The 21,738-nt window shown below is 36.4% G+C and overlaps 5 protein-coding genes across 6 annotated transcripts; 2 read left to right on the top strand and 3 right to left on the bottom strand.

Annotated features, from left to right (window-relative positions):
- Positions 1-1,092: 1,092 nt before the first annotated feature.
- Positions 1,093-4,228, bottom strand: LOC106349190. Of its 2 annotated transcripts, none has more exons than XM_013789125.3 (5): positions 2,990-4,228; positions 2,775-2,860; positions 2,061-2,633; positions 1,666-1,972; positions 1,093-1,587 (listed from the first exon to the last, which is right to left on the bottom strand). In XM_013789125.3, exons 1-5 carry the CDS (start codon positions 3,812-3,814, stop codon positions 1,273-1,275), a joined length of 2,106 nt encoding a protein of 701 aa, XP_013644579.2. In that variant the 5' UTR covers positions 3,815-4,228; the 3' UTR covers positions 1,093-1,272. The 2 variants fall into 2 exon arrangements, with proteins under 2 accessions (XP_013644579.2, XP_013644578.2); XM_013789124.3 differs by having other exon boundaries at positions 2,742-2,860; positions 2,990-4,223.
- Positions 4,229-8,166: 3,938 nt separating this feature from the next.
- Positions 8,167-9,839, top strand: LOC106349188 (peroxidase 7). Its single transcript, XM_013789122.3, has 2 exons — positions 8,167-8,505; positions 8,884-9,839. Exons 1-2 carry the CDS (start codon positions 8,224-8,226, stop codon positions 9,643-9,645), a joined length of 1,044 nt encoding a protein of 347 aa, XP_013644576.1. The 5' UTR covers positions 8,167-8,223; the 3' UTR covers positions 9,646-9,839.
- Positions 9,840-9,982: 143 nt separating this feature from the next.
- LOC106349189 lies at positions 9,983-10,746 on the bottom strand. The gene is made up of 2 exons (XM_013789123.3): positions 10,434-10,746; positions 9,983-10,280 (listed from the first exon to the last, which is right to left on the bottom strand). Exons 1-2 carry the CDS (start codon positions 10,651-10,653, stop codon positions 10,153-10,155), a joined length of 348 nt encoding a protein of 115 aa, XP_013644577.1. The 5' UTR covers positions 10,654-10,746; the 3' UTR covers positions 9,983-10,152.
- Positions 10,747-12,308: 1,562 nt separating this feature from the next.
- On the top strand, positions 12,309-16,546 carry LOC106349187 (vacuolar-sorting receptor 6). The gene is made up of 11 exons (XM_013789121.3): positions 12,309-13,018; positions 13,840-14,532; positions 14,607-14,765; positions 14,866-14,949; positions 15,039-15,115; positions 15,217-15,298; positions 15,390-15,472; positions 15,555-15,618; positions 15,714-15,842; positions 15,913-16,016; positions 16,129-16,546. Exons 1-11 carry the CDS (start codon positions 12,724-12,726, stop codon positions 16,246-16,248), a joined length of 1,890 nt encoding a protein of 629 aa, XP_013644575.1. The 5' UTR covers positions 12,309-12,723; the 3' UTR covers positions 16,249-16,546.
- A 1,383-nt stretch (positions 16,547-17,929) lies between these two features.
- On the bottom strand, positions 17,930-19,957 carry LOC106349186 (GTP-binding protein ERG). Its single transcript, XM_013789120.3, has 7 exons — positions 19,402-19,957; positions 19,250-19,339; positions 19,020-19,165; positions 18,697-18,855; positions 18,461-18,635; positions 18,246-18,385; positions 17,930-18,167 (listed from the first exon to the last, which is right to left on the bottom strand). Exons 1-7 carry the CDS (start codon positions 19,879-19,881, stop codon positions 18,083-18,085), a joined length of 1,275 nt encoding a protein of 424 aa, XP_013644574.1. The 5' UTR covers positions 19,882-19,957; the 3' UTR covers positions 17,930-18,082.
- Between the last annotated feature and the right edge of the window lie 1,781 nt (positions 19,958-21,738).

Here is a 21,738-nt window from a genome sequence, read left to right as displayed (position 1 = left end):
TATGGACACGTATCTACTCATTTAGACAGCCTTTTGTTTTCTGTTATTGGTCCCAAGAATCGACGGACGCATAACTTTCTTTGAAATACCGTCCCATCCACATCCATATAATTCTACTTACAGTACTGCGTATAGAGAAATGGAAAGGGAGAGATGAGCAACAAGTTACTCAGTAAAGTGATTCTAGACCAGTCTGCCCGCATGATCTTCTATACTATTTTATGCAGGAACTAGGGCTGACTAGCCACTACAATCAGTTAATGCATCTTAACATTTCAAATCATCATCATTTTTTTCCAAACATTCTCAATTTTATACATTTCTAACAACCTAGCGATCAATCAATACAATGATCTCACTCATTGCCACACACCTCAAACCATAGACTTAACCGACTCCATTTCAACACCCCGATACCTGACCATGAATTAAGGGCTCCTACAATGTACATTTTTATATCCCGCCTCTCGCGGTTGACTCGTCTTTTCATACTCCATGGGTAACTCTCGCTAGACCACTACTCCATATTCATGTGGATGCCCCAACGGGATACTACCTCACAGCTCCTATGGGTGCCTAGCGTACAGCTAATCCACGTACGCCCTCTATCCTATATACATATAACATAACTAAATATATATTTTAATTTAAAATTCTATTAAAAGTATCTGAAAATAGTTGAAGATAATGAAATTATTATAAAGTATCCGAATTACCTGAAAGTATCCGAAACTATCTGAATAATTTCATCCGAAATATCGAAAAAATGTATCTAAATCATCCTAATTATTTGATATTTACCTTAAATAACCGATATTTTATCCAAATTATCCGAACTATCTGAATCCGAACCGGATCCAAATGAGAACCGACTTTTTTTGGTATTTTTCGGTTCCTACTTTTACTATCCGAACCGAACCGAATCCAAAACTATCGAAACCGAATCGAAAATATGTCAAATAGTAAATGGATCTTCTATCCCCTATCCGAACTACCCGAAACCAGAAATGCCCGCCTAATTGTTTCTTAACTTTTATATCCAGTTTCTATTTAAAGTTATTTGGTTAATTTGTGCTAATTATTATATTTGGCTTAGGACATCAAAACTTAACTTTATAAAACTAAACAAAACCTTTCGTTACAATGTTGGTAACAAAAAACCTAATATTAAAGAGAACATTACGATACTCAGACCCAAAACGCCAAATAAACGCGATGAGTAAAACAGAGGGCCTAAAGGGTTAGTGGACTCGTTTAAGAACCCTTTTTATTTCAGTTTCTTGTATCTAAAAAGACACGAACAACGTCCATAATCTGAGCTCGACAAATCGGGCATTTCCCTCCACTCCAGTGTAGTTCATTGGCACATTTCAAGCACGTGCACATATGTCCGCACATATACAAAACCGCTTCGACCTGCGTTTCGTCGCAGACGCAGCATTTGCGTTTCATTGGGTTTTCTCCGTGGAATGACTGTTGCAAGCTCGCGTTAGCATCCAAACATGTCTTGACAGAGTCTCGCAGTAACGACATTTCTTGGTGAAGCTGTTGGATCTGTGCTCTCATGTCACTTATAAGCTCCATTTCCTGAAAATGTTTTTTAAGCGGTTCAAAGGTTTGTACTACTAGTGCGGTTGCGAACAACGAGAAATCAAAAATACTTACGGGTGAAGGAGAATTATGAACAGACAAGACAGGAGTGGAAGACGTTACTTCAGTGTCTTGCGAACTCCATGATCCGGCAGGAGACGATGCAAAAATATGAGAAGAAGCTCGGCTAGAGTCATCATCTCTATCGTCTTGCTCTTCGCCTTCTGTTAATGGCTCTTCTTTTTCGTCAGCTTCATTGTTCTGTTCTTCCTCTTGTTCCCATTTTTCACAAGATTTATTCGAGTGTGTCTGCACACGGGACATCATGAGCCTATCGATCTCCTCTCTTAACCCGCTCTCGAGAAAGTCTGTTACCGTTCTTCTGTAAAATACCAAGAAGAAAACACATTCTGTTAGACTAGTTGATACATAAACAAAGTTTAATTGATTGATTTGATGATGTTAATTACCGCTCAAGGAGTCTACGTATGTCTTCTTTCTCAGACCGAGTGTTCATTACTTCCAGGTACCGTGACTTCCTCAGTTCCTCCCAATAACTTCTCGGCCGTGATATTTCGCTAAGCCAGTCATTGTTCGCTTCTCCGTAATAATACTGCTCCTCTTCATACTCTTCCCATCCATTCATGTATGATGTTTCTTGTTGCTCAAGGCACTGGTCCATCTCGTTACTCTCATGTCCCACACCTTGCGTCTCTGGAGCTTCTTGCACACAATTTTCCATTTTTATCTCAAGTTTATTCTGGGTTGATTCTGGAGTTTCGCTCTGACTTGTTTCTTCTTCTTTATCTTCGAACTTGTTGTCATTCCAAGTCTTTGCACCTCTTGTTTCTTGCAGCTCAAGGCAATCCACGTTTGCTTCAACTGTTCTATTTACAGTTTCTTCTTCCTTACATAACGTTGTGCCTGCTGTAGCGAAAGAAGCTTCTTGATTAATACCGCCTTTCTTCAACCCTGTCCTCTCTGTAGCTACTTCTGTCTCTTTACTCGTATCAGCGTTGACTGCGTTAGCACGAAATTTCTCCCTGCGTTGCGATTCAAAAGGTTAAGGATCACAAAAAAGTAAACTCTGAGAACTAAACTCAAGAACTTGAAAGAAAAAAAAAACAGAAACAGAGACTCTCAATAAAAACCTTAAACGTAGAACAGCAGAGCCTGGTTCGAACCGGTTTAATCTGGTCGTTTTTTCGTTAGACCGGTATTGATCTTGAATTGCTAGACAGCGTTTGAGATTCCTCAGCCTTAGCATTGACTGAATTAAGAAAAGGAAAAACAAAAGAAGGAGGATTTGAGATGACAGTGTAACAAAAGAAAGTATTGGGGGGGTGGGGTGGGGGATTATAAAAACCTCATTAAATTAAATAGTGAAAACATATTTTACCTGGAGGCGGCCGCGTTGAGTAAACTTAGAAACTGCGTTGCGTTGATGAAGCGAATCCAATTCGCGGTGGCGATCCTGTTCCATTCGCATAAGCAGATCGGTGAACGCTTGCCGTCCTCGGAGTCTCGGCGAGCAACTAACCAACGGAAAACTGCTTTTCTCCGACGAAATGTAAGGTCTCGGCGTTTTGATAGTCGAGAGGCCACCCCCGACGGCGATTAGCTTCTTTTCATTGCTAAGCCTCCTAATTAAGTCAGCGACTCTACCGGAATCAGAAACTGAACCCTGTGACCGAGATTCCATCTCCACATGACCATTCTCAGCTTCCGATTCATCAGACGGAGATTCTGAGAAACACGAATCTTGAACGCTGTCTCCTGAATCTCCCCGGATACTACTAGCCACCGTGGATTGGTTATGGCTCGGCGAGTTTCCGCCGCTGGATGGGTTTAGCCTCGCCTCCCATATCTGTACCAGCGAAGAAGCTCCGTTGTTTCTCTTCGATTCATCACATTTCTCCTTCCTCGAAACAGATTCTTCTATAGGAGGAGATGCACTAACACGCGATTTTCTAACGGTTGGTTTACCCGTTAACCGACCAATACCATTGTTGGTATTGTTCTTTTTATTAAGAGTCTCGATCCAAGAATCGACCAAGTTCTCAGAATTCTCGTCGGAGACGTGAGATTTAAAGAGCTCGTGATGATGATGATGATGATGGCGGTCTTTCACCGGAGCTTTTAGATTCTTCTTGCAAACGAAAGCGTTTTGATTACGATCTCTAAGGATACAACCGAACCGTTGGGACGAAGACGATATCTCCATATGTTTTACGAATCAAACACTCATTCGAGTTTTATCAACCGATCGAAGGTTTTAAAGAACAGCTCTCTGTTTCTGTGTGTCTCTACAAGAGGAAGTAAAAAAAGGAGGAGAAGATCGTTTTGGGTTAGTGAAGACACTGAATTTTCTCGCACAAGAGAAAATAAAAACAGAACAAAACAAGCGGTGGAGAAGATACGAGGAACAGAACGATGAAGAAGAAAACAAAACCAATTAAACAGTAATGTGCTTATCTGTTTTAGTAGTAAGAGACTTTTCTTCTTTCTTTTTTTTTTTTTTTGCCTCCACCGCTAAAATAAAATGTGTCCTAAAATCGCTCTGTTTTGTCCCTTGAACGTTGGAACGTGTCTGTAAAATAAAGGAAATAACGAAATGAGGTGTAATAACAGAAGATGAGAGATGTTTGAGGTTCTCGAGAAAGAAAAGCTTTCGTGGCTAAGCGTCAAATTGGTTATATACTAGCCATAAAAAGCTGTAGTTTCGGATATTAAATTAAATGGTAATTGTGCACAGATATCGCTTTTCTGGGTAAACGCATTTAATTAATTATAGTAGTAATTAAAAGTTATTAGTTGAAGAAGGCTCCTAAATGCGAGAGTCAAAATGAGCCGTTTGAGGATTTAGCCGTTGGCGAGTGGGAACCATGCACTTTCTTGATTTCTTCCACGCCATTATTCGAGCTGTTTAAAAAAAAGAACTTAGAAATTTAATACAAAATATTATTTTTTTCGTCAACAAATACAAAATATTATACTACTTCAAAAAGGAGAAAATGTATGTAAATAAAAACAATTCAAAAATAATATAGAATTACCACCGGAGTTGGACATGAAGGTTTTATGTTACGAGTACGTGTTTTAATCCAAACTAGATGACTACATGACAGCGCAGATTTAATTTTAAATTGATCAAAATTTTTTTATAAATTAATTATATACTGTATTGTTTAGGGCTAAAATTATTCTGATTAGCTTATTTAAAATTATTATAATTATTCGGTGTAATTTATTTTGTTAATGATTTGATTTATATTATAATCAGTTTAAATTTGTTGTTTATAATTAGTAAGGAAAACAAGTCTATCTACTTGCCATCTTGAGGGGGCATATTAGAGTATAAGTATTAAATACATGTTGGTTTAATGTGGTTTAGTTATTCGGTATAGTTACAATGTAAACCGGATAACTACTATATAAACTTCACCATGTACTCTGTTTACGCTTATCAGAAATAAGAAAGTTTGTTACACCAACGTCATCTTCTTCGTTGGTTCTCAAACTGTAACAACCACCACTAGCCGTAAACCATCAGAGTTGTCGCTCATACCGCTGTAGTACGAGAGATACACCGTTCCAGGTCCATTTCGTAAAGGTTAAGTGTTCCTCATGTGTGTCTTGGACAGCAAGTTTCTAAACCCTAAATATTATTTTGTTATGTCATGGTTTCATGTGTCTAAGTCAGTTTTAATAAGGAAAAATGATTGTTGACTACATGAAGTATTAGCCATCACATGGCTAACCATGCAAACTAAACTAATGTATACCTAGCTACACGAAGTATATGTTATGCATGACAACATCCCTCAACTTGATGATGTTATGTAATTAATATCACGAGTTTAGTTTCATTCATCCAAAACTGATGTCATAGACCGTTCAAAATAACTTGTTTCATCAATTAAAACATGACCGATCTGGCCGTAATTTAACTAAAATTAGATTTCAACCAAAATTTAAAAGCTTAAGAATATTTGTAACAAAATCTTATTTACAAAATCAATATGTTTTAACCTATCTTTTTTTTTTTGATAAGTAGTGTTTTATATTTTAGTGTATTTGAAAACATATAATTAAATTATTTTTATTTATATTAAATATTAAAGTTATATAAGATATTATGCAATTTTATTTTTTAATAATTTTACTCTGCTTTCTTATGAATTTTTAATAAAATTTTTGTACTTCATTTGATTAATTGTGTGATATATGCTTATTTGATAACGTTTTAATTATAAAATTAATTTGATGTAAATTTATTAACTTTCACATTTTATTTGTTCAAAACTTATTTGATGTCAACTTAAACAAAACATAATCTCTCATATATAATTATTAATTATATACTTTTAAGAATAAAAATAATCTAAGAATAAGAATCTAATATGAAAGTTTTACTAAGTTTAAATGAATGCAATTTTTGTGTACAAAATGTATAAATAATATAATTCATTAATTTATATTAAACAAATAAACGGTTAGAATCAGTAAATTGACATCAAATAATTTTTATAATAAAAAAATTGATCAAATAAGTATATATCACACAATTAATCAAATGAATTACAGAAATTCTATTAAAAGTTAATAACAAAACATATTAAATAGTTTAAAAAATAAAATTAAATAATATCTTATGTAACTTTCATATTTAATATAAATAAAATAAGAAAATAATATAGTTTTCAAATACACTAAAATAAAAATGTTAAAACACTACTTACCAAATTTTATAAAACATATTTTGATTTTGTAAACTAGATTTTATTAACAAAAATTCTTACGCTTTTAAAACGCGGATCAAAATCTAATTTTATTTAAATTACTGTCAGGTACATCATATTTAATTGATAAAGCGAGAGATTTAAACGGTCTCTGACATTCACATCATTTTTTGGATGAATGAAATTAAACTCGTGATGTTAACTACATAACATCATTTAGTTGATATATGTTGTCATGAATAATATATACTTCGTGTAGCTAAGTATACATTAGTTTAGTTTGCATGGTTAGCCATGTGATGGCCAATACTTTATGTAGTCATCAATCATTTTTCCTTTTAATAAAAGAAAGTTTAAAAGAATGGGACTTCAAGCCAAATTGTTGTATAACACGCACATATACAACCATTCAGAAATAATATACAAACTATTTATAGATTTTCAAAAATTTGTTTCAAAAGTTACATCTTTTCCATATAAAAATTGTTCTTCTTGAAATAATACATATATGAAAAGTCACAACTTTTCAATATAAACATTTATTTTAAATAAAAAAATATAACTTTTAATTATTGAAAACATATAACCTTTCAATTGAAGTGAATTCACAACCTAACATGTAACCTTTCAATTGAAGTGAATTCACAACCTTTGAAATTAATTGAGATTGCTATTTTTAGTAGATAATGGTGGAACTCAAATTCAAAATATTAGAATCCGATCTGGTATGCAAAATTATTTGAATAGATACTAGCTCCCTATACAGAAATACCTAAAAATCTAAAATCTTTGATCTAAACACGATTAGATATCCAAATACTCATGCCTAGATTAAATTAATGGAGAAAACTTATTAACTTTAGATGTTATCATGATATTGGTCGTGGTTTACTAATATAGTTTCGGTATGGATGCATAGACGTGACCCTTTAGTAAGCCTCTTACTAAAATTGGTCCACGTAAATGAGGAAAACCCATGCATGGTTGTAAAATGAAATTAGTAATTTTGCGATTTCACCTTTTGCTTCGCCAGATTTCTCAATAAGATGCCGCTACTGTATCATAACGGGTTTATAGCTAGGCGATATGTGAGTTACAGACCTTGTTCTTTCAAAATATTCACGTTTCATTTTATCTATAAACTGATTTCGTCATAACATAATCGGTTCTAAAATTTTATAATTTACAAACAATTTATTAACGCGGAATTATGCGAATTAAAAGAGAAAAGGTTTACAAGAGATCTGCAGCATGGCACAAGGAGTATCGTCAAGCATGGATCACATATGACGGTTCAGGTAATACAGTCAGGCGTGAATCCTCATACGGCAGGTAGAATTGTCGACTGTAAAAACGTCTGAAACATTTCTCATAGTTGTAATAGCATAATTATCCAGCGTTAAAAAAAATAATTTATTAAGAGTTTTAATAAAATTTTATTTTTAACAATCTAGAAAGTCTATATTAACTTCAAAATTTCAGTGTTTCTAGGCGAATACACAGAATCGGCCAAACATGACAATAGCAATATAATAGGGAAATCAATTATAGCAATATAAGTGATAACCGACCAATGGACCACATAAATTAAGCCCAATCCAAGTTGACGAAAAAATAAAAATAACAATCTAATCCAAATAAGTAAAAGGCTTGTTTAGTTGTTTCACATCAAATTATCAGTTTATTGATTTCTCTTCTATCAAAAAATCAAAAGTATACACGACATGCAAGCAACTCATTTGAATTATTAAAATACTAAAGGTGTGCTTCCCACGTAAAACCATCACATTCATTTTCAACCCCCAATATATAAACTACTCGCAGACATCTCTTGGCCATATCAAACAAATTCAAACCCAATAAACTGAGAAAGATATAAAAAGGCAAGATAATGAAGTCGGCCGTGGTCTCAGTCTTCGTCCTCGTGATTCTCGTGGCCTGGCCAGTATCGGCTAGCAAAGACTTACCGGGAGAGGGAGGATACGGAGGCGACGAGGAAGAGGACACAAAGTCATGGTTTCCTTTGGACAATCTGTTATCGTTGAGTTATTATGATAAGATTTGTCCAAATTTTGAGAAAATCGTTGATACAAAAGTCAGGGAATGGACAAAAACTGATCCTTCCCTTGGTCCATCCCTCCTCCGCCTTCTCTTCCACGATTGCGGCGTCACGGTATTGCAATTATACCTTCTTTCTTAAATATTCTTTTAACATTAATCGTTTCAACAGCATAGTATATATATTAACCTTATACTCTCATGCTATAGCTAGCTAACTAATGTTTTCGTTCATATAATATACAGTTTACATAGTTTTGAAAATCGACCTGAATTGATAGTTTCTTCTAATGACTATTAGAGTTTGTATCGGTAACACTAAGCATCGGAGAAAAAACAATAAAATATGCGGAATGCAATAATGCCAAAACCAATAAAACTTGATAAGTATAGATTAATCCATTAATGACAAATTTCATTTCATTTTGAAGAAGAGATGAACAAAAGTAGTGACTAATGAGAGAAATATCTCTCGTGTATGGATAACGTTCAGGGATGTGATGCATCGATTCTTCTAGACCACAAAGGATCAGAGAGAAGATCTCCAGCAAGCAAAACCCTAAGAGGCTTCGAGCTGATCGAGGATATCAAGTCCGAGATCGAGAAATCCTGCCCCGGTCTAGTCTCATGTGCCGACATCCTAACCGCAGCTAGCCGCAGCGCAACATACCAACTAGGTGGTCCTTACTGGCCCAACGCCTACGGACGTCGTGACTCGACCAACTCTTACGCTAGAGACGTCGAGAAAGTCCCTTCAGGCCGCCGTGACATCACCGGCCTCCTCGAGACGTTTCAGTCGTACGGACTCAACATTCTCGACCTTGTCGTCCTTTCCGGAGCCCACACCATCGGAAAAGCCTACTGTGGAACCATCCAGTCGAGGCTTTACAATTTCAACGCGACCCATGGAACTGATCCGTCTATTGACTCCAAATACGCAGATTTCTTGCGCCGCAAGTGTCGTTGGGCCTCAGAGACGGTTTACCTAGACGCCACGACTCCTGTGGTATTCGATAATCAGTATTACATTAATCTTCAGAAGAATATGGGAGTTTTGACGACTGATGCGGAGCTTGTGAAGGATCCGAGGACCGCTCCGCTTGTGAAGGCTTTCGCGGAGCAGCCGCCTCAGATGTTCAGACATCAGTTTGCTGTGTCGATGGCTAAGCTGGTCAATGTTGGTGTCATCACTGGTGAAGATCGTACTGGAGAGATCAGGAGAGTTTGCAGTAAATCTAACTCTAAACGTTACTGATTCTTTTTCAAAAAAACAAATCAAACGGTGCTGAGTTTTTAAGAGAATCTTTCTTGACAAATAATTTCTTGTTTTGTTTCAATTTTAATTTTGTGATACGTTGTCTGAACAACTAAAATATGTGAATCTTGATTTATACTGAGCATTATTATTGTTATGTTAAAAAGTTATCTAAGATTCGTGATTCTGATTTACATTTGGCTCAAAATCAAGATGTCTAAAGGTTTACAAAGTTGATTGAATCCTAAATGTTAACTATCTAGTCAAGTAAAAATAGTTGCGATGATGATAGTTTTTGGTGCAAGAAAATTAAACATGGGAGGCATAATCAGACATATTTAGTTTCAAAACATGTCTTTTTAGGTCTATAATACTTTAAAGTGGCTAAAAATAAAAGTGCAAAACAAGACAATTTCTAAGACAATTAAGAAATATTCAGGGAACATATAGTTATGAGAGGTGAAACAGAACTAGAAGTGAAAACAAAACAAAACAAAAGTTGGGAACTTAGACACGCTTGCCTCGAAGGAAACCCTTGCTGCGACGATTCTTCATGCCCATCTTAAACTTCTTCTTCAACTTCCTCCCGATGGGTTTAAGAGACTTATTACGCTTCTCATCATCCATTTCCATATCTGCAAACAACAACGATAATATCCAAAACAGGACATAGTTATGTTACCAACACTTTCAAAGATTCAGACATAACCAAACAGCGGTTCCATCAACCTATACAAATTCAAGTGTATTGAGAAATTTGAAGCTGCTACAGAAGAAATCGAACATACCATGAACGGAGGCAGAGGTAGACTCGGGAGTGGGGGTCGCAACTTCCATGAACGGAGAAGGTGGTGGCTGACGAACAGGTAATTTGGGGGCGGCGAGTGCGGCTTCGATGGCGGCGGATTTGGCGTCGTCTCTCGTTAGAGTGAATGCTTCCTTCTCCACTATTTCTCTTCTAATAGCTCTCAATCTCTTCACCCTCTTGCATCTCATTGATTTCGCCATTGTAATCAAAGTTCGAGGGGATGAGAAATTAGGGTTTTGACGGAGAAGGGACTATGAGATTCGGGTGTCGGATTGGGTTATATCGTCTAAACCTAATTGAGGAAAACATTGCTCGTATTTTGTTTGGTTACAAGAATAGCTGTATCCTGTCCAGTTGTATGGCCCATATCCCAAGAATCTTTTTTTAATGGCCCATTAATGATATTTACAGTCCAAATCATTGTGTACGTGATGCTCCTAAAAATAACCCTTCTATCACTTCACTTGGTAGAGGAAAGGTTCCTGTGCTAGACATTGTGGGATATCATATGGAGGCTATTTTTTGCGGGTCGATGTCTTGCGGTTTTTCCAAGACTATGTGGGGATATACTCTTATTATGTGTTGATGCCATTGACGTGTTTGTGTACTGGGATATTCTTGGTGAACAACACAAAGGAACATACACAATAAACAGGTCGGACATAAGCAGGCCGGGTCCCCGTTTTAACATCCCTTGAAGACGATAAAACATGTTTTGTTTGCTCAAGTAAGGACTTATGATTCGAGCAAACGTCAGTACCTCCTGCTGTTTTTAGCCTTGGTCCAGTTCCCTCTTTTGGTATGGTTTGGTAACATTGGTGTTAATTGGCCTTTTTGAATATGTGTTCTTTTTTATGTTTGCAATATAAGGTTTTTGTTGTGAATTCTTATTGGTACTTGTAGCAAAATCTGAATATTTATTGGCAATGCAGGTTGATCTATTCATATGAATGTGGTGAAGAAAGAAAGTGTCATTTTGAACATTATTGTTTAAGTTTATTTCTACTTCTTTTTACTAATTTCTCTTCTATATTATTATGTGCTTGTGGCAACTAATATTTGTTTTTGAAAAAGAAACAATTTTCTTGTTTACTGCATATGAAAGAAACTGGCATGAGATTCACGCAAATGGGACAATTTTAAATCATGAATTGACATTTTCTCTCCTACCACATATAAAATATTCTTGTAACTAGTCTCTCTAATCATTTTTTTTATATCAGAGACTTTTTTTTTTGTAAATGGCCTTAATGTATATCAGAGACTTTTTTTTTTTGTAAATGGCCTTAATGTATATCAGAGACTTTTTCTTGCTAAATAAAAATACATGTTTGTTGTCATTTCTCCGAATTCATTAAAAACACAAACACATCATGATGATATAAACAAACACACATCATATTCAAGGTCTGCCTTAAATAATTTTGAAATAATGGTAAAGCTAACAATTAGGTTGGATATTTCATTAAACAAGTTAATGTCGATTATGCAATAATTCATGTCTCCTAGTAATTGTCACATCGGTGATTCGGATGATTCTCTAACTTAACCCATATGGCACTTCAATATTTCTCAAAAGTCAATGAAGTATGCAATGGTCTTGATTTTTGTAAATCATTGAGTACTGAAAAGTTATTGTTGTAGATAAAGATTGAAAACTTGTAGACTTGAGCTACCATATTTTTGTAACGTTCTCCACTAGATTAATTTTTGTAACGTTCTCCACTTTGATTAAGCTTAAAGATTAGAGCTTTGAAAAGATGATAGGATCTCACGTTTGCCTTACGTTCTAAGTTAACGTCAAATTTTGTTTTTCTCGTCAATAATTTAGAAAATTATATAAAATAAAAGAAAGAATGAAAGAGAGAAGTTGGTTGAAACAGTAGTTGCAGAGACATGGTTAGTTCTGCTGACTCTGTCAAGTCATCTTCTCTCTCGTTTACTTTACGTTAAGATCTCTTTCTTCCTCCAGAAAACAGAGACATCCACTTTCCTGCAAACTCAATTCTTTTCCCTCTTGAACTTTTTTTCCCATCAAAGCTAAGCGTTTCTCTAATTTCCCATGGAAACACACAGAAAATAAACAGTTAGCATCACCTAATTCTCTTTAACATTTTGTTTTCTCTGGAAAATCTTCAAAAAAAATCGAAAAACCGAGACACCCATTTGCGAAAAGTCATTAATTCCCGACTCAGTTTCACTTTCTAAGGGAAACAAAACAAAATAATTTGGAAACTCTGTTTTTTTTTTTTTGGTCTGATCAGAAACAAATGTCTTTGATCAGTAAAGGAGCCACCTTGGCTCTGTTTCTAGCGTTGACCATGGTGGTGAACGGCGTTTTCGGGAGATTCATCGTTGAGAAGAGCAGCGTCACGATCTTAAGCCCTTTGGCAATGCGGTCGAAACACGACGCAGCCATTGCTAACTTCGGCGTACCTAACTACGGTGGTTACATGATCGGCTCCGTCGTCTACGCCGGTCAAGGAGCTTTTGGGTGCGATTCCTTTGACAAGACTTTCAAACCCAAGTTCCCTCGTCCTACCATCTTAATCATCGATCGTGGAGGTAACCAGTGGCGGATCTAGACACGATTTTAGCTGGGGGCACACTGCTACAAATAACAAAAACAATCTTGATTGGGGGCACTTTTTATACTTATTCAGTAAACTACAAACAATTTCATCAAATTAATCTAACTTATTCAAGAAAAAATAAAAAAATAGTAGGGGGCACGTGACCCCGTACCCGTACACCTACGTCCGCCCCTGGAGGTAACTGTTTCATTCCCATAAGACTTGTTATCTAGTTTTTGATCCTAACCGCTCAGCAAATTAGAGAACGGTCCAAATTCCAAATTTCTGGCATTTTGATCTGACCCAAACCAAAATTTTCCGTTTTTAGTTCAAGTTTGGTTATGAATTCGATTCAATTTGCCATATTAAACAAATTCAGTTATAGGTTCGGTTCGGCTAAACTTTCTTTTTTCATTTAAAAACACAACTACACTAATTGTAACCAAAATTTTGAACCCAATTAACTAAATTTTGAACTAGAATAACCAAATTTATAAACGAGATTAAACCAAAACAAACACTCCGGTTAAATTAGGTAAAATTTTCATCAACTAAACTAACTGAATACCGACACAGATATTTGTTAGGTTTACGTTGGCGAATTTTGTCTAACCGAACTAACCAAAAACTGAATTGTCGAAACCAAACCGAACTAATCGCTCGAACCGAACCGCATGCCTCTATGAGACCCTACCTTAAAAAAACATTAAACTCGCCTTAATCTCAATCTAATTGTAGACTGAAGAATTAAGGATGGTAAAGATTCGGTTTTGATTTGTTTTTTTTGTGGTTTGGTTTTTTTTTTGGCATTAGAGTGCTACTTTGCACTAAAGGTATGGAACGGTCAAAAATCCGGTGCAGCAGCAGTTCTAATAGCAGATAACGTAGACGAGTCATTGATAACAATGGATTCACCTGAAGAATCCAAAGAAGCTGATGACTTCATAGAGAAACTCACCATTCCATCTGCTTTAATCGACCTTTCTTTCGCAAACACCCTCAAGCAAGCTCTCAAGAAAGGAGAGGAAGTAGTCCTCAAGATAGACTGGAGCGAGTCACTGCCTCATCCAGATGAGAGAGTTGAGTATGAGCTATGGACCAACACGAACGATGAGTGTGGTGCGCGGTGCGATGAGCAGATGAATTTTGTAAAAAACTTTAAAGGGCACGCACAGATTCTCGAGAAAGGAGGATACTCTTTGTTCACACCTCATTACATTACATGGTTTTGTCCTAAAGATTATGTTTCAAGCAATCAGTGTAAGTCTCAGTGTATAAACCAAGGGAGGTATTGTGCTCCTGACCCTGAACAAGACTTTGGAGATGGATACGATGGGAAAGACATTGTTTTCGAGAACTTGAGACAGCTATGTGTTCATAGAGTAGGGAAGGAGATAAACAAGTCTTGGGTTTGGTGGGACTATGTGACTGATTTTCACATTAGGTGTTCCATGAAGGAGAAGAAGTATACTAAAGAATGTGCAGAGAGTGTTGTGGAATCTCTAGGTAAGTGACATCACTATCGTTTTCATTTTCCTTTTCTTCACAGTCCGGGTCTTATAAAACTCTCTTATTCTCAGGTTTGCCACTTGACAAGATCAAGAAATGTATGGGTGATCCTGCAGCTGATGTGGAGAATGAGGTTTTAAAAGGTGAGCAAGCACTTCAGGTTGGACAGGGAGACCGTGGGGATGTCACAATCTTGCCAACATTGATCATCAACAATGCTCAATACCGCGGTTTGTTTCATTCCTTCTTATTGTAACATGTTTGTTTAGAACAATATGTTGTTATATAATGTTACAAATTCTGACGTTGTTAATCTGATTCATTGCTCAGGTAAACTCGAGAGTAGTTCGGTATTAAAGGCTATATGTTCAGGTTTCAAGGAGAGAACCGAACCCGGGATCTGTCTAAGTGGAGGTTAAACCACTTCCCCTTGTAAACTGACCTGACCATCTTCTGGTAACAGAATAATACTAAAGAAATATTATTTACACTTTTGAAAACAGATATAGAAACAAATGAATGTCTTGAAGCAAATGGAGGATGTTGGCAAGACAAGAAATCTAATGTAACAGCTTGCAAGGTACTTGATTATATACCGTTTAAATGTTAGTTTTACCTGATTATTTCATTATTATTCTCAAATATATTGATGGGATTTTCACCTAAATTGGATTATATCAGGACACATTTAGGGGAAGAGTCTGTGAATGCCCTGTTGTGAATGGTGTGCAGTATAAAGGAGATGGCTATACTTCATGTGAACGTATGTTCTTTAACTTCTATATTGTTTAAAGAAAAACATTTTGTGTTCTGATTTGAAAAAGAAGTAATCTTTTCTTGACTGTTGTTAACAGCTTATGGACCTGCAAGATGTTCATTGAATCAAGGAGGCTGCTGGTCTGAAACAAAAAAGGGCCTAACTTTCTCCGCTTGTTCGGTAATAATGCCATACAGTTTGAAACTTTACATCCAAGTTTCACACTGTTTCTTACCATTTTCTTCTATTGTTGAATTCTCAGAACACGGAGACATCTGGATGTCGTTGCCCTTCAGGTTTCAAAGGAGATGGTCTTAAATGTGAAGGTAAAAACTTTTCCCCACACTATAATGTTATATTCTTTCATCTTGTTGTCTTGAACTGATTGATCTTTTGCTCTGTATACATATATATCTACTAGACATTGATGAATGTAAGGAGAAATCAGCATGTCAATGTGATGGATGCAAGTGTAACAACAAATGGGGAAGCTTCGAATGCAAATGCTCTGGCAATCGTCTCTACATGAAAGAACAAGACACTTGTATTGGTAAATGTCAGAAACAAACAATTATGATCTTAATCATATTCTTATTTTGTTTTTTTGTTTTTTTTCGCAGAGAAAAGCGGGTCAGGAATTGGATGGTTCTTTACATTTGTGATACTAGCTGCAGTTGGAGGTATCTGTGTAGGTGGTTACGTGTTCTACAAGTATCGTCTCAGGGTATGTTTTTACACGTTTTGCTTCTCTTATTGAGAATTAAAAACTCTTAAATTCATAGTCACCATGAATCTCTCTGATGATAATTTTTTTTTTCCAAAACACCAAAATGCAGTCTTATATGGATTCAGAAATTATGGCGATTATGTCTCAGTACATGCCATTGGAGAGCCAAAACACTACCGATCCAATGACTGGTGAATCTCAACAGCTGCGACTAACTTCTGCAGCCTAATTTTTTTCACCTTTTTTTAATAGAGAATTTGCTGTGTTAACCTCAAGGAAAGTCTTTGAAAAGAGCATAAAGAAGATATTGTATTTGACCCAAAAAAAAAGAAGATATTGTATTTTCTTTTGTTTTTACTTTTGATTGTTTATCCTCAAAAAAAAATACTTCGTTTCTGGTCAATTTTTACATTTTCTACTACTTTCATTAGGGTTATATTTTGAAAGGGCGTCTGTATTGTAAATAACTGAATGAATTGGTTCGGACTTTTGTTATAAATGAGTATGATCTTTTCTTTTGTCAAAAATACAGTTTGATGTTTTAAATCGAAGAACCTAAGTAATGATGAGATCATAAATGATTATGTTAGTTATCGCCGTAAGGAGCACGCTAGATTAAAAAGAGAGAGAGAGAGAGAGAGAGAGAGAGATGGAGAACGTTTTAAATCTTGAGTGTGTTACTCTGGAGGTTCTAAAAGTGAATAAGACTGGGAATGTGTTAAATGATTTGGTGGCTGCGATCTAAAACCACTAGCTGTAGGATTAAGGAGATGAAGCATATTAGTGGTTTACATACTTTTTATACTTTTTCGGTTTTTCCATTTCTTAATCTTATAGCTTTGACTTCATTTGAAGGAATGCCATGATAACTGAGCTTGTGTCTGGCTGTTATATGTCTGACTCCTAAAGACTTGTAGATCCAAATGATGCTCCAGGTCACTTTGAGATGTTCACTTTCATGATTAGTCACCGACTCAAAACAAGAACCCCATTCATTCTATATTTTAGGGTTTGCTAGAAATAGAATGATCTATGCTCATAATGTTTTACAGGCGTCTCTTGATTCCTTGAATAAGCTTGTCAAGGAGCCAATTAAAACTCTTGAGGAATTACAGGCTCTGAAGAATAGAATGATCTTAGGGAATCTCTCGCTCAGAGAAACCGGAGGCAGCTGGTTAGGTCAAAACTCAGATAACTTAACGCCAAAAGACATATATAAATTAATGCTTTCCGACTAATGGCTTGTTGCCGGACTGCCATATTAACTGCTTAGGCCAAAACCCAAATCCAAACTTCTCACGTAACTGTGATTTTTGTTCCACTAAAGACTCATAATCCAAGAGGAGTGTTGTAGCACATTCACGTGGATATGTTTTTATGACGGCAGATTTGAATCCTCAACCAAAACTTGAGCAGATGGAAGCTAAATCCTACATCACCAGAACGACGAGTATCCCACATGATGATGACTTATTTGATGATATGATCTTGTAGTGCTTAATACAAATATGTTGTTATAGTGTTTTTTTTTAGTTGCTTCTCTACAATATTTTATCTAATATACATATTCCATGGTTCCTACTTCCTAGTTCACATACTTTGTACATGTCACTTGAGCTATGTTTTTTCCTCACATTTTATCCATTATATAATGTACACGTGTCCACAAAACCGAACGCAACCTATATAACCCATAACATTATTACTCACATCTTATGCATTGTCTTTCACCCAATAAAACCATCCATATTTCATAGAAAGAAAAAAACTGTTATTTTTTAAAAAATTGATAAAGTGAGAGAAACTAATCAACCATCATTCACACTTTTACTCACGGAACTACAAGCAGTCTTCTTACACGTATAGCGGTAGGACTGCTTGTTTTTTTCAAAATTCTGCTGCTTCATTCATTCCTGGGATAACTGTCTGTTTTTATATAAGATTATATTTCTAATGTCTAATCTTTGACAACATCAAATATACAGACAGATACCAAAACGTGTACAAACGATTCTGTAAACCGATCAAAACTCAAAAAACTAAAGGTCTTCAGAGAACCGGTTTCACTTGAGCAACACCTTGAGAATGAGATGAACTTTGCGGTTCATTATTCTCCTAAGTTCTTCGTTTGCCTCTATTCCTATCCTCCTGCAAAATTACCATACCAACACAAAAAGATCAGTCATGAGATTAGTTGAACTAGCCTGTGATCTTGTTTGCTCTTACCCAATTTTAGCACCTCCCTTGCCCACAAGAATCTTGCGCTGGCTAAGTTTAGGAGTGATGAGATGCTGTTCGATCCTCAGAGACCCATCTCGCTGCTCTCTCCAGTCCACTAGACGGTGCTCCACGCCATATGGTACTTCCTATGGTTTGTTCGCAGTCGTGTAATTTAGAAACCGATAAGCAAGTAGAGGTTAGACTATTATTACTATCATTACCTGATGAACGTGGTCTAGTAATCTCTCCCTAACAACTTCAAGAGAGATGTTCTTCATGACTTCTTCACTCATGGTGAATGGATCTTCCTCCCACGGCTTCTTTACTGCCTGATCCATTAAATACTGGCTGAGATCCTTAACTCCAGATCCCTTGAGCCCTGATATCATGAAGTACCTAAAACCATATACCTTCAGTTGCAATTCAAGAGACATCCCTGTTAAATGAATCTATGTACCTTTCATATGCCGGGAGATCTTGGAACTCCTCAGCAACCTTTAAGAGATCTTTCTTCTTCTCAACCAAATCAACTTTGTTCATACATAAAATACGCTTTTGTTTCGGATTTGCTTCCTCTCCCATGTATGTTATCAAGCGTACAACTCTTGAATCCGGACTATACAAATCACACAGAAAACAGAAATTTTACAAACAAACAGCACAGTGGTTTACGGTTCTGAAGCTTAAGGATAATCTCGGTCCACTACTTGATGCACTTAACTAGACTATTTTAAGTTACGAGATAGCTTTGTTAAGAAAGCTGATAAAGTAGTGAGTTACCAAGTGAGATGCCTGTGGACATCAAACATAACAATGAGGACATCAAAAAGGTCAACCGAAGTCCAAGCATTTTGCACACGAGCCTTGATGTCTTTGTAACCATATCCGCTTTTCTTCAACATCAAACCCGGAGTATCAAAGAAACACTGCAAAGTTGTTTCAACATCTTTAAAATCTACAAATGATTGAATTTAACCTCCATGCCTTCAATCACAAGGAGAAAAACTTACAACTTGTGTATCTCCTTTAGTCAACACTCCTAACACTTCATGGGTCGTCGTGTTGGTCTTCCTTGAAGCAGCTGCTACCTTTGTTCCAACCTGCACATAAGCAAGATTCTCAAACATCTGAAAAAGATGGAAACTTTTTTCAATAAACGAACCATGAAATTAGTGAGGGAAGATTTGCCGGCGTTCGGGGGGCCGATGATGCCGACATTAAGAGACTTCTGATCTTCTTCTCGAACCTCGCCTTCACCGAGTTCGTCATCAGCTGAGTCAAGCGCCGCCTCCAAGAGAGCCTTCGCTAGAATCCTTGACCTATCAACACTCTCTTCTTCTTCGGAGCTATCTTCTTCTGGAGATTTCGATTTACCTTTGTCTTCCGGAAACAGCTCCCTCTGTACCCTTTCCCTGTACCCTTTATCCCAATTAGGTTGCTTTTGCTTTTTCGAGGAGTCTTCGGTAACAGGGATTGAGTATTGACTGCTATCGAAAACAGAGTCGCCGGTGGGTTCGTCTAGGTTCGGCTGCGCCGAGTAGAACCTGCGGAGGAAGGTGTGAGGGAGATGGGGTTTACAGCGAGGTGTCGTAGCTGTTCGTGAGGTGGAAATAAGTATTCGTAGAGATCTGAAAGCTTTCATCTTTCTCAACAATGGCGACGAAGCGATCTCGCGGAATCGAGGGTTTTAGAGAGTTTTTTTTTTTGCTTCACCAAAGAGTTTGTTTATTTCGTTTGGAGAGAGTGGTGAGAAAGTAATTCATTATTACAGATTGCTCCTTTTGTTTGAATGTAATTCATTTTGCATCTCCAACTTTGCATTTAATGTATTTGAGTCAGTTTCGAATTTCAGATGAGTATCTGGATACCAAAGTTCACTGTAATTGAGAATGTAGTTGTATATATAGGTTGATATAATGTCAAGAATATTAGACTTGTTATCACTTTTTTACTTTAGGCTAAATGCTAAATATGATGTAAACATTTACGTAGATATGCTTACTTCCAAAAGTTCAAAATCCTCATCTGATGAAAGACATTAAGCCGATCATGGGTTATAAAATCGTCTCCAAGGTATTTTGTTGTCGCCTAAAAGTTGTGCTCCCTCTCATTGTCTCCCTAGTTCAAAGAACCTTTGTTGCATGTCATCTTATCTCAGATAATATTAGAGACAAAATCTTTCATATCGGATATTGGAAGAGATCCTAAGTAATATATAAGATAGATAGCCCATTCCACTTATTACCAAGTGGTTTTAGGTTGGATGCCTATCTAACTTAATATGGTATCATTGGAATGGTTCACTTATCTTATATATTACTTAGGATAACTTCCAACATCTTATGTAAGAGACTTTGTCTCTAATACACCTCCTTGAGATGATGACTCTTTAAGCGTCAATCTCGAAATGCTCGGACAAGGATCGAGGGCTAAATTTGAACGGAGTCGATGTGGATCGGGTTGGACTGCATAGATCGGCCTCTGATACCTTGTTGATGATATGATAAGAGATAGATTGAAAGAATTGTATTTACTCTCATAAGAATAATAGTTAGGACTACATACATATAATATATACTAGTGATATTTCTTAATATAGATAGATACAAATATACGTAAATATACTATATAATAACTTTACAATATTTGATAATAATATATATGATATTATATACCTTTCTATAGATAATGTACTGATTGCACATGAAATAGTGCATGGCCTGAGGACGAATCCTATGTGTAAGTCGGATTACATTGCAATCAAAACTGATATGTCCAAGGCTTATAACATAGCGGAGTGGGATTTCTTAGAAGCTCTTTTCAATAAGTTGGGTTTTCATCCTCAGTGAACTTCATGGATCATGGGTTGTGTTCGATCAATATCCTTTTCGGTTCTTCCAAATGGACAATCTTATGGACATTTTAAACTGACGCGTAGGATCAGACAAGGGGATTCGTTGTCACTGTTCTCATTTATCCTGTGTGCTGAAACTTTGGTCCATACTATGAATCAAGCGGAACAAAAAGGTGTGATAGCATGAATGAAGTTAGCACCAAGCTGTCCGGCGGTTCAACATTTGCTATTCGCAGATGATAGATTCAACCTCTGTCGAGCGTCACTTGCAGAATGCATGGACTTCTTAAGACGGTTGAAGCTATATGGAGATTCATCAGTTCAGGTAATCAACTTTCAAAAGTCTGTCATTACTTTTGGAGTGGGATTGATCCGGTGATGAAAAGAGTGTGGCTGAGTTCTTGAATATAGACAATGAAGGCGGTGATGGAAAATATCTTGAGTTTCCGGAATGTTTCAGTGGATTAAAGAAGAAGTTACTTGCATATATAGGTGAGAAAATGAGCAAACGACTCAAAGGTTGGTTTACCAAAAAAGGCATGTATATGTGATGGCCCTTCATGTATATGTGATGTCATGTTTCAGGCTAACAAAACATCATTGTCATAAGATTATGAGTGCCACGGTGAGTAGGAATGTCAAACA

The sequence above is a fragment of the Brassica napus genome, chromosome A9 (assembly GCF_020379485.1).
Source record: "Brassica napus cultivar Da-Ae chromosome A9, Da-Ae, whole genome shotgun sequence".
In the NCBI taxonomy this organism is placed as follows: Eukaryota; Viridiplantae; Streptophyta; class Magnoliopsida; order Brassicales; family Brassicaceae; genus Brassica; species Brassica napus.
The sequence above is the reverse complement of the archived record's forward strand: the minus strand, read 5'-3'. Positions and strand labels throughout refer to the sequence as shown.

Bases quoted from the DNA above. Each gene is read 5' to 3' on its own strand.
- LOC106349190 (XM_013789124.3), bottom strand. From the start codon at position 3,814: ATGGAGATATCGTCTTCGTCCCAACGGTTCGGTTGTATCCTTAGAGAT. The intron at 2,634-2,741 runs GTTTTTATTGAG...ATCGCAACGCAG, and splicing joins TCTGCTGTTCTACGTTTAAG to GGAGAAATTTCGTGCTAACG. The intron at 1,973-2,060 runs GTAATTAACATC...GGTATTTTACAG, and splicing joins ATACGTAGACTCCTTGAGCG to AAGAACGGTAACAGACTTTC.
- LOC106349188 (XM_013789122.3), top strand. From the start codon at position 8,224: ATGAAGTCGGCCGTGGTCTCAGTCTTCGTCCTCGTGATTCTCGTGGCC. The intron at 8,506-8,883 runs GTATTGCAATTA...GATAACGTTCAG, and splicing joins TCCACGATTGCGGCGTCACG to GGATGTGATGCATCGATTCT.
- LOC106349189 (XM_013789123.3), bottom strand. From the start codon at position 10,653: ATGGCGAAATCAATGAGATGCAAGAGGGTGAAGAGATTGAGAGCTATT. The intron at 10,281-10,433 runs GTATGTTCGATT...TGTTGTTTGCAG, and splicing joins TACCTCTGCCTCCGTTCATG to ATATGGAAATGGATGATGAG.
- LOC106349187 (XM_013789121.3), top strand. From the start codon at position 12,724: ATGTCTTTGATCAGTAAAGGAGCCACCTTGGCTCTGTTTCTAGCGTTG. The intron at 14,766-14,865 runs GTTTGTTTCATT...TTCATTGCTCAG, and splicing joins CAACAATGCTCAATACCGCG to GTAAACTCGAGAGTAGTTCG. The intron at 16,017-16,128 runs GTATGTTTTTAC...ACCAAAATGCAG, and splicing joins TCTACAAGTATCGTCTCAGG to TCTTATATGGATTCAGAAAT.
- LOC106349186 (XM_013789120.3), bottom strand. From the start codon at position 19,881: ATGAAAGCTTTCAGATCTCTACGAATACTTATTTCCACCTCACGAACA. The intron at 19,166-19,249 runs GTAAGTTTTTCT...ACAACTTTGCAG, and splicing joins CTAAAGGAGATACACAAGTT to TGTTTCTTTGATACTCCGGG. The intron at 18,856-19,019 runs GTAACTCACTAC...TGATTTGTATAG, and splicing joins GTCCACAGGCATCTCACTTG to TCCGGATTCAAGAGTTGTAC.